Source organism: Arachis stenosperma, chromosome 5 (assembly GCF_014773155.1).
Source record: "Arachis stenosperma cultivar V10309 chromosome 5, arast.V10309.gnm1.PFL2, whole genome shotgun sequence".
Classification (NCBI taxonomy): Eukaryota; Viridiplantae; Streptophyta; class Magnoliopsida; order Fabales; family Fabaceae; genus Arachis; species Arachis stenosperma.
Genome location: NC_080381.1, coordinates 16,854,533 through 16,869,889, shown reverse-complemented (window position 1 = coordinate 16,869,889; position 15,357 = coordinate 16,854,533). Strand labels below are relative to the sequence as shown.

The window sequence follows — 15,357 nt, the reverse complement described above, 5'->3', positions numbered from 1 at the left end:
ATCATAAACTATTAACGAAAACATTAACTAGAATCGAACCACACCTCAACCACTTGATTGGATTCAAAACAATAATCCACTTCGCTTTGGTTCAATTGACAATCTGAACTTAAATAATTCATTATTTTCAATAACAAGATAACTGTTCAAAACTGATTTCAAAACTTGATTTAAAAAACGTAAAGAACGAAGAAAATCGCGAAAAATGAAGAAAGAAAACACGAACGAAGAGAAACGCAGATATGAAAGAGAACGTAGATCGAAAACGTTAATAAAATTTGAAAAAGGAAACGAAATCTTTTTAAAAAAGGCAGTTATATATTCACCCATTGATTAAAAAGTTGGTTAAATAGTGGCGCGTGATGTAAATTAGGTTAAAGAGATTTGCATGAACTTATATGTATAAATGACTTGTACATAGAGAATATTTCTTTATTTTTTTGGTCAAGATTGTTTATTTTTATTTTTATTTTGTTTTTATTTGGTTTTCTATAGTATCTGTTAGTCTGGACTCTTATTTAAGTAGAGTAAGAAGCTAACTACCATACTAATCCAACTTAGTTAATGTTTATTTTTATTTTATTTATGAATAATTTCCTTATGATTACAACACTTCGGTGTTGGGTTTTCTTGGCCATTAATTATCTCTGGGTTTGTTTTGGTGTTGATTTATGGGTTATGAATCTGTTTAATCCATTATTGATTTATGGGTTATGAATCTGTTTAATCTTGTATGCATAACCCAAAAAAAAAAAAAAAGAAAAGAAAAGAAAGGGTATGAGTATGACTCGTTATTACAACGATGGAACCCCTCTTCCTCGTGCAGTCGTGCTCTACCGTTCAATCCCAGGCCGCCACCGCGCACCACCCGGCACCCACCCTACCGCAACGCATCTCGTGCTCTCATCTCTCAGCCTTTCAAGTTTCAGCAGGTAAACCTTTATGTATTTTTTTGGGGTAAGAGACCTTGGTTATAACTTTAAAACCCCATTGTTGTTATTATTGGTTAAAGAAAATAAGCATATAATGATTATGATATATGTCAATGCAATTACAGGGTTTCCATATCCTGGAGAAATCATCCGTGTTATATATTTTGTTGCTTTGTTGTGTAAATTGTAAACATATACTGTAGTTATATATAATATCCTGTGATTATGATTATCTTTTCTATAGAATATCAGTGTTTAGGGTTTTAGACTTTAGTTGCTGTAATCTCCAATCCCAAATGAAAAGCAGCACTATGTTATTAGATGAGATGAAATGAGGCAGGTGAAGGCGCTTCAACTGTTTCATGATTTGGTGAACAAGAATGAACCAGCTCGGTTGCTTGGTTTGGATGTCGGTGATAAATACGTTGGTCTTGCTCTTTCCGACTTCCAGAACAAGATTGCTTCACCCTTCAGGTCCCTTTTTTAACTCTCCTTTTCCTTTTCTTATTTATAAGATATTGATTTTGATACTATTTTCTGTATGTTCTTCAATGCCACAGTGTTCTGGTCAGGAAGAAATCAAATATTGATTTAATGGCTTCCGATTTCGAGACTCTAGTGAGATTCTTCTCTTCCTCTCTCTCTTTTCCATTCAATTCAATTCAATTCAATTCAAATCTTTTTTGTGTTCTGTGTTGTAAATATGATTTGTCGAGGTTGCTACTTTTGAATTCAATGGTTCAAGTGGAAAATGAAAAAATCAATATCATCCTTGACAGTTTTACTATTTGTTGTTATGCAGATCTCTAAATATTCATTGAAGGGCTTTGTTGTTGGCCTCCCTTTCAGCTGTCACCGTGTTTCGACTGATGTCTGTTTCTATCTTTAACCATCGCTATACTATGTACTATGTATTATAATTGTTTCCCCCCTTTACTAATGGATTTCCTGTTTTTTATTAGGCTGCACAAGTGAAGGTCTTAATTGATGCCCTTTCTAGAACTAAAAAGCTTCAAGGTCTGAAATATACTTATTGGAACGAGTCTTTCACGTCAAAGGTGAGCTCCACGAGTGCAACTCTGAAAATAGATGGATAGAAATCTGGTGTTGAGTCTGATATATCCCATTTTTTGCAGAATGTTGAATTGCTCTTAAGGCCTTTGAACTTGAATAATGCAGTTCATTCCAAGACTATGCTCGACAAATTTGCTGCTGTAGGGATACTCCAGGTAAGTTCTTTGGGTTCTGCATCTTTGATGTAATCTATTATTTTTTTGTTGTGACTTATGACTCCTAATGGAAAAGGTAATTTTATTCAGCGTTCGCAATTCATTTACAATTGCAATCCTATTGATGTATACATTATTTGCTTCTGAAGTTGGGAAAGGTTTGTTCGTTCTAAGAAATTCATCATACGTAATATAACGTATTTACATTATTTTTTAAATATTATTTTGCCTTTTGAAAACTTTCACTTTTTCATGGAGTCAATTGAAGATAGCTTTTTGTATTCTGTCTTGTATGTTGATCGAATTAATCGGGTTCAGTTTATATACATTCATATGTTGGTTTTTCTAGGGGTACCTGGATTATGTTAACAGAAAAATGAAGTTAATGGAAACAGAGTAAGACTCTAATAATGGTGTAAGTTCTCAAGTATCCTAGTCTTTTCTTTTGCATGATTGTTGCCTCTCAAAACTAGTTGCTTACTTTGTACTTCTTTTCTTTTCCTTTTTAATTTACTGTTTCAGTGTGTTTGTTGGATTCTCACAATTTGATGAATTAGATCTCTTTCTGCAGGTAGGCATGAGCCAGATATCACATGTAGAAAACTGTTGTTGTAAAGGTAGGTTTTTGGCTACAATAATGAATCTTAAATTTTTTTTTTCTGTATTTGTATTCTTAATCTATGAGTGAAATGAAATTAATCATGTCATCATCGAGTCTACTGAGGTTGTTAGCTTTCAACCTTGATGAAAACTGAAAGGATTAAGTGGGAGTTCATAAATACTACGATATTATTTGATAAGAGTTTCAGTATTATATTTTACAAGTTCTTCAGCTTTATGAATCCAGTAGTTAGATATGTTAGAAACATCTATTAATGATCTAATAATTTATTTATAGACTTTTTATCCAAAGAATAAAGAATCCATGTAGAATGCACAGTTAGATGGATTATGGAATTGAAGATGTAAACAATGATATATTACTTTAGGACTTCATCAGTGTTTTATGTTACTGGTTGATCAATAGGTAGAACTTGTAAGTTTGGTCATTCTTATGATTCTCTTGTGGCATCATGGATATTTTGGAATGTCGGTCACGTTTTGACACTGATAACTGGATTTCTTTTGGTGATTGAATTGAAGGTGTAAGCACCAAAGTAGGGGAAGGAAAAATTGGCTTCACAGAAGATCAAACGTGTGACATCAACTCCAGCAAATTTTAAACCTTTTAAAGTTGAACGGCAAGCTTGTTGTGATTGACTCTATTCAATTTATTTCTTGGAGATTAGCAGAGAAATTATTAACTTTCTTATGTATGGTTTCATAGAAAGAGCAGAGAAAGTAGAAAAAATACTTGGTCTCAGCAATTTGACTGCCCCACCAAATAGACTACAACCAATTTCTTTGGAAAGCAAGCATCAAATTATTTCATTAACATACTTTACTTTTATTTTTTGGGAATTTGATTATGACGAAAAGTGACTCAGGAAATTGTTTTCTCAAGCCAAGCTCGATACTTGTACCTTGCTCTTTGTAGGTATTACTTGGTAAGTACCATGTTAATTCTTCGAGCTTGCACATGATGGAAGTTTTGGAGAAACTTTGGATTGCGTTTCTTTTCTGTTAATAGATTCTATAAAATAGTCTATTCAGTATCAATGAAAAATAATATCATTATCAACACAAATATTTGAAAAATGATCTCATCTATTCACTTGTGTCATTTCACAACTTTTATATAAGTCTTGTTTTGTGAAATGGGGTTGTCTGGTGGTATTCTAAGAAATTGACTACGTGTAAAGAGACAACGGATTAAAATAATATTATGGTAGTTCATAATTGTCTTTAGTCTCCTAGTTTATTGGACTATTTTCAATTTGATTTGTTTCCATTTTGTTTTTACTAGTCTTTTCCTCTCACATCATCGAATCAAGTTGATTAAAATTATATCATTTTTTAATACAGGATTTTTTATGGTGTGTAGTTGTTGCCTTGTTTTCTGGAAACTTGTTAAGGTTATTTCTGATATACATGTTTTATAAAATATACATTTAAAAAACTTTAAAGAAATTATAATGATATATCGTGTCTTGACTCTTGAGACTTGAGAGTATTTATTAGAAAATTTCATTACTTAGAAATAAAGATGCATTGAAGTGAGGCAATAAAGTGAGAGAGCGTGAAATTAAACCTGACAATACCGCTTTAAAGTATACACAGACTAAAATTAGATTTGCTTTTGGTCCGAAAAATCGAAAATAAATAAGTTTTTTTCCTACTATAAAAAAAAAGATTTTTTTCCTCTCTCTCTTTGATGGGGTCAAGTGGGTTAACACTAGAAACTGAAACATCCTCCAAGGTCTAAAACGAAAGGGTTCACTGCCCTAACCTAACAATTGGCAATCTGAAAAAGACATCTTGGGGGGTTTGGTACTGTTGTAGGGCCCCACTCTGTCCTTCCAACTCAATCCCACTATTCCTTCTTCGTATTAGTTTTTCCTTTTTCCTTTTTCCCCTTTTTCTTTTATTGTTAAGTTTCTTATTCTTTTTATTTTTTTCATTTTTCACCATTTTTGGTCAGATGTTGTTCAGATAACAAAAAGCCTCTTTCTTTTCATTCAACATGCAGCATAGCATAGGCCTATCCCTTTCACACGCACTCTCCTCTCTAATTCAAATCAAAAGCTCTCTTTTCCTTAACCCAAAAAATAAAAAAATAATAAAAAAGGATCTCTTTTTTTCCAAAGAAAACAATAATAATAATTACAATAATAATAATAATAAAGTTTAAATTCAATTTGTTTTCCTCCTCAAGTCCCAAGTGAAGTCCCACTCTTTGTCTTTTCTTCCCTTGCTTTTTCCCTTTTCCACCTCCTGCACCCCTCTGTCAAAACCCTAGATTTGAAAATCTAGGGTTTTTATTTTTTCTTAATGTGTTACAGTCATAATTTCGGAACTGCCAGCTTGCTACTCTCGCTTCTCTCTCCTCAATCCAAGCCCTTGATTTTTCTACATTTCTCCGCTCACTAAAAATCTGCCATGCGCCTTCAATGGTGGCTCTGCTTCAGCTCTTAAGCCACTTCCTTTTTCCTTTCTCTTCTTTTTCTTTTTCTTTCACTCACTCTCTCCCTAACTCTTTCTACTAGCGCATTCGTATTTCATCCTTTTGATGCTTCCTGTATCTTCGCTTAAGTGACCTGGCATTCACTTAAACAAATATCAGAACCTTGTCAATTGGAAAATAGTTAGATCCCGTTCTCTTCTTTTGTTGTTTTCCGATTAAAGATCCATCCTTTTTCCAACATTTTGAAGCTTTTTTGTTCTTGACCACGCTCTTAAACCTCGTTTTGGTATTTTCGTGTGGGTAATTTAGCTGTTGAATAGATTCTAGTTTTGAAGAGGATCTCTACATTAACTTAGATACCCTAAAACCAAGCTGCATTAATAACAAATCATACAACTTTTTTTTTTGTGGTAAATGCATGGATGGGCGAGAAGCAATGTCATTCTCTGGCGGCCCTGCCTCGTTCTACATACATAGAGGAGGAGGAGGAGGAGGAGGAGGAGGAGGTGTTGGTGGTTCTCGAACACCAACACAGCCACAACCCGGAGGCTTCCAAGGACCTCCTGGGTTCCGGGCTGTCTCAAACGTGAGAGGTGCTGGTGGCCCTGGTCCTGCTGCTTCTGCATTCTCACCAGAGCCTCAGCATCCTAATTTTGGCCATGGAATCAGCATAGGTTCCTCCTCCCCTGGTGCTGGTGCTGGTGCTGGTGGAGGTGGTAGTGGTGCACCTCCTCCATCTTCAGGGGAGCCTGTAAAGAAGAAAAGAGGGAGGCCAAGAAAGTATGGTCCTGGTGGACCTGTTTCTTTGAGGCTCGCTGCCACTGCTAATTCCTCTCCTGGCTCCGGTACTCCCTTGGAAAAGAAGCGGCGCGGACGCCCCCCTGGAAGTGGAAGGAAGCAACAGCTAGCTTCTCTAGGTATACTTAGCTTTAGCATTATCGTTTATTGTTTGATTACTTTGTTGTATTTGATGCATAATCTGTTACTTTATGTGGCTGGCTATTTGCTTAATGTAGATGCAGATAACTATGTGAATATCTGGTTAATCTCCTGTGACTTATTTTAAATTTTCCTTTATTTGCTGTCATTATAATCTACTGAATGGAAAGGGTGGATGCGTGGCCTTTCATTTCATACCAATAGTTTTTTTCATTTATAGACACATTGTAGTTTATATGGTTGGATTGTTTTTCCATCTATTGTGGTTACTAGTATTGTGTAATTTGATTCCTCTTGATATCATTTCTTGGTAGCCATGAATAACCGAACATAATGTTTGCTTAGAAGAACCATGAAAATCTGGCCAGTGGCTTTTGCGCTTTTTCCTTCCGTTTTGGGTGTAGCTCTTTTAAATGATAACTCATGTGTGGTTAACAAATTTATTATTATCTGCTATGCTTGGAAGTGTTTTATCTAAAAAATTTGCTTTGAAAATGTGTTATTTGACATTCTTGTGTATGTTTTGTTTTCTAGGTGAATGGATGAACAGTTCTGCAGGGATGGCCTTCTCACCTCATGTTATAAGTGTTGAACCTGGGGAGGTAGTTATGTTCTTCCATATCATTAGATATTTTGGTTTTGATGCACTTGTTTATCTAGTATTATCTTTTTTTTCCCCCTCCCTTTTTTGACCTAAAGACATTGCTTTATGTATTTAAACATGATGGATGTCTTGCCACAAAAACAGATCTATGCTGAATGCATTGGGTGTTGATTAGGTTTGTTCGTTTGGGATATCTCTAACGGTTTATTTGTCTAGTATTAACATTATTTGCATTGCATAGGATATGTCTTCACTTAATGGAAGCCACTAATTTAATTGTCAGCTTTCAAATAATAATCACAGTTTGCCTTATTGTTTTACATGAAAACATGGTTTTTCTAGTGATAGAATTTCTCTGTTTCAGGACATTGTAGCCAAGTTATTGTCATTTGCACAGCAGAGACCAAGGGCTGTATGCATAATGTCTGGTACTGGGATAGTTTCTTCGGTCACTATGCGTCAACCTGCTTCTAATACTGTCAGTGTTACTTATGAGGTAAATGAAATGAAACTACTCTACAAGCATCATCATGCCTTTTGTTTTATTCTGTATCCCCCTTTGATGATTCTTATGATACATTAGTAAGCTTAATATCATGTTATTTTCCTGTTCTCAGGGACGATTTCAAATTTTATGCTTGTCTGGTTCTTATTTGGTTGCGGACGATGGTGGAGCTCGTAGTAGAACAGGCGGCATCAGTGTTTCCCTTTCTAGTCCTGAGGGTCATGTTATTGGTGGTGGCGTTGCTGTGCTTATTGCCGCAACCCCAGTGCAGGTATATAAAACCTATCACAATCTCGGGGCCATTCTTATTCTTGTTGCATGCTCATTCATGTTATGATAGAACCATAAGAATGCATAATTCCTTGCATATGTTATGCTTCAGAAACTGAGACATTGCTTGGTGCAGGTGGTAGTATGCAGTTTTGTATATGGTGGCAGCTCCAAGGCAAAGCCTAAGCAAGTGACAAGCACAAAAGATAGTGGTTCGGAGCCTCAAAGTAGCGACAAGTTAGCTTCTCCGGCAAGTGCACCTCCTCCTAATCAAAACTTCAACTCATCTTCATCTGCGGTAGCCATTTGGCCTGGTTCGCAGCCGGCTGATCTTAAAAGTGCACATCCACACACTGGTATTGACCTGACACGTGGATGAACACATTTTTATTATGGAAGAGATGTTGCAGTTTTGTATATAAATCTCTCTGTTGTAAATCAACTTGATTGTGAGCATTTGTAACTATGCTTATGCTTGTTTCCCCTCACTGGGTAACAAGATGGCACTAACATAATGCTGTAACAAATGGCGGTGGATAATTTCTGGGGTTAGTTTAACAATCTTGACTTGTTCAAAAATTTCGGCTGAAATTAATTTCAGAACATAATTAGGCTCTCAATGGTGTTGGTGTGTTGTGATTATCTTCTAGTTGGATTCATCTAGTAAAAGAAAATTTATTCGATTAAATCAGCTTGTTCCAATTTGAATCATAATAACATGATTATGGTTATTAGGTTTATGAATTTTCTTTTCAGGTTTGTTCGAGGGTTTGTTAAGGAGTTAGGAGTTTGTGTTTGGAGGAGGAAAAAAAAGGTTTTAAAACCCTCAAACCCTTTTGTTTCAAGCCATGGCTAGTGAAGTTCGTTAGGTAGTTAGTTTTTTGCCTTGATTCGATTCTCACTTATAACAAAAAAAGTATTAATTTTAAAGTTTTTTAAAATTAAATATTATTTTTTTGTTTAATTTAATTTATATTTTAATATAAACTTGTTTGATGTTCTTATTTATTTTAATTTTGTGAATAGAAAAATCTTTAAAAAATTAGTTGACATAAATTCTAAAAGTACATATTAAGATTATTATAATATTTTTATTTTTAAATTTTAATAAGTATATAAAATTATACAATTTTCATAAAAAAAATTAATTTATAATTTTAGCATGTATCTGCTAACTCAGAAAAAAAAGCTTTTAAATTTTTCTATCTCCTTACAAAGTTTTCTCTTTCTTTTTTCATTTGTTTTTTTTTTTTTTTTTTTGAAAACTTGCTTTTCCAAATTTGCGTTTATACTTTAATAATTAAAAGAAATATTGTCACTTTTATTTTGATAATGCTATTTTATTTTATAAAATTACAAAGCAAAAAAATCATGAGAAGTTGTATTATAAAAATAGGAGTGGTATTATTATTTTATTATAATTAAATTATTATTTTCTTATGGTTCTAAAGAAATTTTTTTTAAGAAAAAAACGAAGAATTTATTGGTTTTATTTATTAGTAACATTTAATAGAGAATTTAATGAATGGCGACAAAATCTTTAAAATCACACAAGTCAATTCAAAGTGCAATGTTTGTACTTTGTAGATCATTACGACAACTCAGTTGAGCACTTGCATACAGTAGGCGAGTAGGAGGAATTATTAAACTTATTATGGATGAGTTCCTCTGAAGAAATTGTACATCAATAATTGGAATTGGAAATCTAGAAATTTTACGGGTAGATTTACAAAATAAGCATTACATAGATTATTAGTTAATTCATTATATTATTTAGTTCAATCATATATATATATATTTGCGGAATCAGAAATTTTTATACGAGGGGCCAAAATTAGATTTTTTCTTCTGTGATAAAAAAAATTATTAATTCTCATAACTGTTGTAAAATAAAGAAGTATGAGTAGAAGACTCTAGTACTACAATTACTATCTCAATATAATAAATATGATTAATATATTTACTAATATTATATGTAAAGAGTAATAGAAAAGAGTATTTAAAAATACTTGTAAAATAAAAGAAGTGAGAGAATAGAAGTAATAATATAAAGAGGGAGAGAAGAGTATCTGTTATTGATGTGTGTCGTTACAAGGAGGCTTAAGCCTCTATTTATATGTACACATGATGACATATTTTCAAACTATAATAAATAGAGTCATCCTTGATAAACTAAGCTTCATTGGAAATGGGCATCCGCATAAGATCTTATCACAACACTCTCCCTTGGATGACCATTTAGGATTATTGCCTCGTTAAAACCTTACTAAAGAAAAACCCAGTGGAAAAAAACCTTAGTGAAGGAAAAAGAGTATAATATCCTTTAGTGATGGGGACTGTCTCATTAAAAACCTTGTCAAGAAAAACCCAATTGAAAAAAACCTGACCAAGGAAAAAAGAGTATACTCTCCCCCTCTTGCCGACATCATTTAATGTCTCGAAATTGGCGCATCACAATCTCATGTACCAATCTTTCAAAGGAGGATTTTGGGAGTGACTTTGTGAACAAATCTACCAGATTGTCACTTGAGCGGATCTGTTCGACATCAATTGTCCCTTGATTTTGAAGATCATGAGTGAAGAAGAATTTTGGAGAAATATGCTTTGTTCTATCACCTTTGATATATCCGCCTTTAAGTTGAGCAATACATGCTGTATTATCTTCAAATAGGACAGTTGGAGCCATCTTATGATCAGTCAGTCCACATGATAACAGAATATATTGAATCAGGCTCCTCAGCCAAAAATACTCGCGACTAGCTTCATGAATTGCTAGTATTTCAGCATGATTAGAGGAGGTTGCTGCTATCGTCTGTTTCGTGGACCTCCATGATATAGCTGTACCACCATATGTAAACAGGTATCCTGTTTGAGATCTCCCTTTATGTGGATCAGACAAGTATCCGGCATCTGCATAGCCAACTAGTTGTGACTTGGATCCATAGGGATAAAACAACCCCATATCAACCGTTCCATGAAGATATCGAAAGATCTGTTTGATTCCACTCCAATGTCTTCTGGTTGGAGAAGAACTATATCTTGCTAGTAAATTCACCGCGAATGATATGTCAGGTCGCGTATTATTAGCAAGATACATCAGCGCTCCAATGGCACTAAGATATGGTACTTCAGGACCAAGGATATATTCGTTCTCTTCTTTAGGACGGAATTGATCATTTTCCACATCCAAAGATCTTACGATCATTGGGGTACTCAAAGGATGTGACTTATCCATATAAAATCTTTTCAAGATCTTCTCTGTGTATGTCGCTTGATGAATAAAGATCCCATTTTTTGTATGCTCGATCTGCAGGCCGAGACAAAATTTAGTCCTTCCAAGATCTTTCATCTCAAACTCTTCTTTCAGAGTTTTTATAATTGTTGGAATCTTTTCAGGAGTCCCAATGATATTTAAATCATCAACGTACATAGCAATTATAATGAATCTAAATGCAGATTTCTTTATGAAAACACATGGACAGATATCATCATTCTTGAATCCGTTTTTGGCCAGATACTCAGTAAGACGATTGTACCATATTCGTCCAGATTGCTTTAGACCATATAAAGATCTTTACAATTTGACTGAGTATAACCCTTGCGAATATTCATTGAATGGTTTAGATATCTTTAATCCTTCAGGGACTTTCATATAGATATCCCGATCTAATGAGCCGTACAAATAGGCGGTTACCACATCCATTAAATGCATATGCAGTTTATGATATGCAGATAAACTGACCAAATAACGCAATGTTATTGCATCCACTATAGGGGAATACGTTTCTTCATAATCTATACCGGGCCTTTGTGAAAAACCTTGTGCCACAAGTCGAGCTTTATAGCGCACAACTTCATTTTTCTCATTTCGTTTTCTCACAAATACCCATCGGTATCTAACAGGTTTTACATCTGCAGGTGTACGGACTACAGGTCCAAAGACTTCACGTTTTGCAAGTGAGTCTAATTTAGCCTTCATGGCTTCTTCCCATTTTGGCCAATCATTCCTTTGTCGACATTCTTCGACTGATCTTGGCTCAAGATCCTTACTTTCATGCATGATATTTAATACCACATTATATGTAAATATTTTATTGACAATGGTCTTATTTCGGTCCCATTTCTCTCCTGTAAAGACATAATTTATCGAGATCTCGTCATTTTCATAATTTTCAGGTGCCTGAACATCTTCTGGCGTTAACATTATATCATAATTTTGGACAACTGCAGGTGTCTCTACTATGTATTTTTCAACAGGAATAGTATTTACCTTTTTTCTCTTTCGAGGATTTTTATCTTTGGAACCGACAGGCCTGCCACGCTTCTGGCGTGTATTTGCTTCAGTGGCTATTTGTCCTACTGGGACATCAATTCGAATTGGGGCATTTTCTGCCCTGCCACACTTCTAGCGTGAGTTTGCCTCAATGGCTACTTGTCCTACTGGGACATCAATTCGAATTGGGGCATTTTTCGCTGCTATATAAGATTTGGTTATCCTCTTTGTATCATAAAATGCATCAGGCAACTCATTTGCTATTCTTTGCAAATGTATAATCTTTTGAACTTCTAGTTCACATTGCCTTGATCGAGGATCTAAATGCATCAACGATGATGCATTCCAATTAAGTTCCTTTTCAGGAAGCTTATTCTCTCCCCCTAATGTTGAAAATTTTGATTCATCAAAATGACAATCCGCAAACCGGGCTTTAAATACATCTCCAGTTTGTATCTCAAGATACCTCACTATAGAGGGAGAATCATATTCAACATATATCCCCAATTTTCTTTGGGGTCCCATTTTGGTTCGATTAGGTGGTGCAATAGAAACATATATCGCACACTCAAATATTCTTAAATGGGAGATATTTGGCTGCTGGCCAAAAGCTAATTACAAAGGAGAGAACTGATGGTAACTCGTTGGCCTCAAACGAATAAGTGCTGCGGCATGTAAAATAGCATGCCCCAAACTGAGGTTGGGAGATTTGTTCTCATAAGCAAGGGTCTAGCAATCAATTGGAGGCGTTTAATAAGTGATTCTGCTAACCCATTTTGTGCGTGAACATAAGCTACTGGATGTTCAACACTTATTCCATTAGCCATACAATAAGCATAAAAAGCTTGGGAAGTAAATTTACCAGCATTATCAAGACGAATTGCTTTGATTGGATTTTTTGGAAATTGTGCTTTTAATCGAATAATTTGAGCCAGTAATCTCGCAAACGCCAGGTTGCGAGAAGATAATAAGCACACATGTGACCATCTCGAAGATGCGTCTATCAGAACCATAAAATATCTAAAAGATCCACATGGTGGATGAATAGGTCCACATATATCACCTTGAATCCTCTCTAGGAATTCAGGGGACTCAAATCCAATCTTTACTGGTGATGTCCTTAAAATTAACTTCCCTTGAGAACATACAACACAACAAAATTCACTAGATTTAAGAATCTTCTGGTTCTTTAGTGAATGTCCATGAGAGTTTTTAATAATTCTCCTCATCATGGTTGTTTCCGGATGACCCAATCTATTATGCCAAGTTATGAATTCATTTGGCCTAGTAAACTTCTAGTTTACAATGGCATGTGATTCAATTGCACTAATTTTGGTATAATACAATCCAGATGAAAGTGGGAGAAACTTTTCTAATATAACCTTTTTATTTGAATCATGAGTTGTGATACATAAATACTCATGATTTCCCTCATTCATTGTTTCAATATGATATCCATTTCGGCGAATATCTTTGAAACTCAACAAGTTCCTCAGAGACTTGGTAGATAATAGTGCATTATTTATTACAAATTTTGTTCCTTCAGGAAACAAAATTATAGCTCTTCCGGAGCCTTCTATCACATTGCCCGAGCCAATAATAGTATTAACATACTCTTTTTTGGCACAGGATGGGTAAAATATATATCATTTTTAAGAATAGTGTGCGAACTTGCACTATCCGCAAGGCAAATATCTTCAGATATGTCCTTGTCATTTTTCTTCAAAAATAAATAATAATAATAATAATAATAAAATGAGTAAAAGTACATGCACAGTAAAATTATTCATATGAATACTTAACAAACACATACACATATCAAACTATTTCATCATTGATCAAATAGCCAATATTACCTTCAGAATCCTTAATGAAATTAGATACATCATAATGAGTGGTGGAATTTTCATCATTTGAAACAAAATTTGTTTCCTTTCCTTTGTCATCCTTTTTCAAGGATGCTTATTAAAGATCAACTAGGTGCCTTGGGGTACGACAGGTACGTGACCAATGACCCTTTCCACCACAACAGAGGCATTTATCCTCAATTGATGTACTATGCCCATTGTTTCTTTCTTTTATCCGACTTCTGGTGAGATCCTTTCTTGTGAACATAATTCATTTTCTTTCTATAACTTTTTTTGTTATTAAAATCTTGCCATTTACCTCTTCTGGGGTTATGATTTGTCGCATTTGCTTCAGGAAATGGGGCGACGCTAGTTGGGCGCGCTTCATGATTTCTCAAAAATAACTCAATGTTGCGTTCAGCAACAAAAAGGCAAGAAATTAACTCAAAATATTTTTAAATTTTTTTTCTCGATATTGCTGCTGCAGGAGTACATTTGAGAGGCATGGAAGATCGAGAAAATTTTCTCTAACATATCGGGTTTGAGGAAGTATCACAATTTTTTCATGATTATACCTTTTTCAAAGTCTTTCCACAGATCTGCAGGATCTTTTAATGTGGGATATTCATTTTTCAATCATACTTCAAGATGACGACGAAGGAAAAAATATGGCTTTATCTTTATCCTTTTGGGATGTATTATTTTCAGCCTCAATGGTATCTTCAAGATCCATTGAATCAAGATGGATTTCAGCATCTAATATCCATGGTAAATAATTATTTCCAGATATATCAAAAGCATTATATTCAAGATGAAAGAGATTCAGCATAATAAAAATTTGTTACCTGAAGTCTTCCTAAAATTTGATAAGAGTCTCGTGCTGATAACGTGTTGTAAAATAAAGTTGTAAAATAAATATAAAATAAAGAAGTATGAGTAGAAGACTCTAGTACTACAATTACTATCTCAATATAATAAAGATGATTAATATATTTACTAATATTATATGTAAAGAGTAATAGAAAATAGTATTTAAAAATACTTGTAAAATAAAAGAAGTGAGAGAATAGAAGTAATAATATAAAGAGGGAGAGAAGAGTATTTGTTATTGATGTGTGTTGTTATACGGAAGCTTAATCCTTTATTTATATGTGCATATGATGACATATTTTCAAACTATAATAAATAAATCATCCTTAATAGACTAAGTTTCGTTGGAAATGAACATCCACATAAAATTTTATCACAACAATAACAAATTATTCTCCCATTATATATCGAAATTTTTTTTTAAGTTATAACAAGTTTGCCCAACAGATCAGTAAAGTTATGAATATTGGGCTAAATTAAACCAGATCAGCAGCAAATTCTATAAAATCATTGAAGTTGGCCCATAGGTTCCACGAACTTTAAAAAATTCACCCAACTATATAAAGACATAATCCTCCTTCATTTTTCTCACAATAAAAAATCACTTTCAATATTTATTTTCCTATTCTCTCATCTCACGTCAACTTTTAAATAAGTTTTGTAAACTATTCTTTTATTTTTAAGTTATTTTTTATATGTAATTTATTTAATGTTATTTATTTAAATTTAGAGGAGATATTTTGTAAAGACTAATGTTAAGTATTAATATAGAGATAATTATTTAGATTTAATTATTTAAAAATTAGTGTTAAGTACTAGACATA

At 33.8% G+C, this 15,357-nt stretch overlaps 2 protein-coding genes across 6 annotated transcripts; both read left to right on the top strand.

Moving 5' to 3' along the window:
* The first annotated feature begins 735 nt into the window (after nt 1-735).
* On the top strand, nt 736-3,592 carry LOC130979600 (uncharacterized). 5 transcript variants are annotated; one of them, XM_057903069.1, is made up of 9 exons: nt 736-932; nt 1,058-1,406; nt 1,493-1,550; nt 1,735-1,803; nt 1,895-1,990; nt 2,069-2,161; nt 2,511-2,576; nt 2,737-2,778; nt 3,305-3,592. In XM_057903069.1, the coding sequence occupies exons 2-7, from the start codon at nt 1,264-1,266 to the stop codon at nt 2,559-2,561; spliced, it is 510 nt and encodes a 169-aa protein (XP_057759052.1). In that variant the 5' UTR covers nt 736-932; nt 1,058-1,263; the 3' UTR covers nt 2,562-2,576; nt 2,737-2,778; nt 3,305-3,592. The 5 variants fall into 5 exon arrangements, with proteins under 5 accessions (XP_057759052.1, XP_057759053.1, XP_057759049.1 ...); XM_057903070.1 differs by having other exon boundaries at nt 2,719-2,778; XM_057903066.1 differs by having other exon boundaries at nt 737-932; nt 2,733-2,778.
* Nucleotides 3,593-4,988: 1,396 nt separating this feature from the next.
* LOC130978954 (AT-hook motif nuclear-localized protein 5-like) lies at nt 4,989-8,203 on the top strand. Its single transcript, XM_057902287.1, has 5 exons — nt 4,989-6,142; nt 6,699-6,766; nt 7,133-7,264; nt 7,386-7,544; nt 7,680-8,203. The coding sequence occupies exons 1-5, from the start codon at nt 5,644-5,646 to the stop codon at nt 7,920-7,922; spliced, it is 1,101 nt and encodes a 366-aa protein (XP_057758270.1). The 5' UTR covers nt 4,989-5,643; the 3' UTR covers nt 7,923-8,203.
* The last annotated feature ends 7,154 nt before the right edge of the window (nt 8,204-15,357 follow it).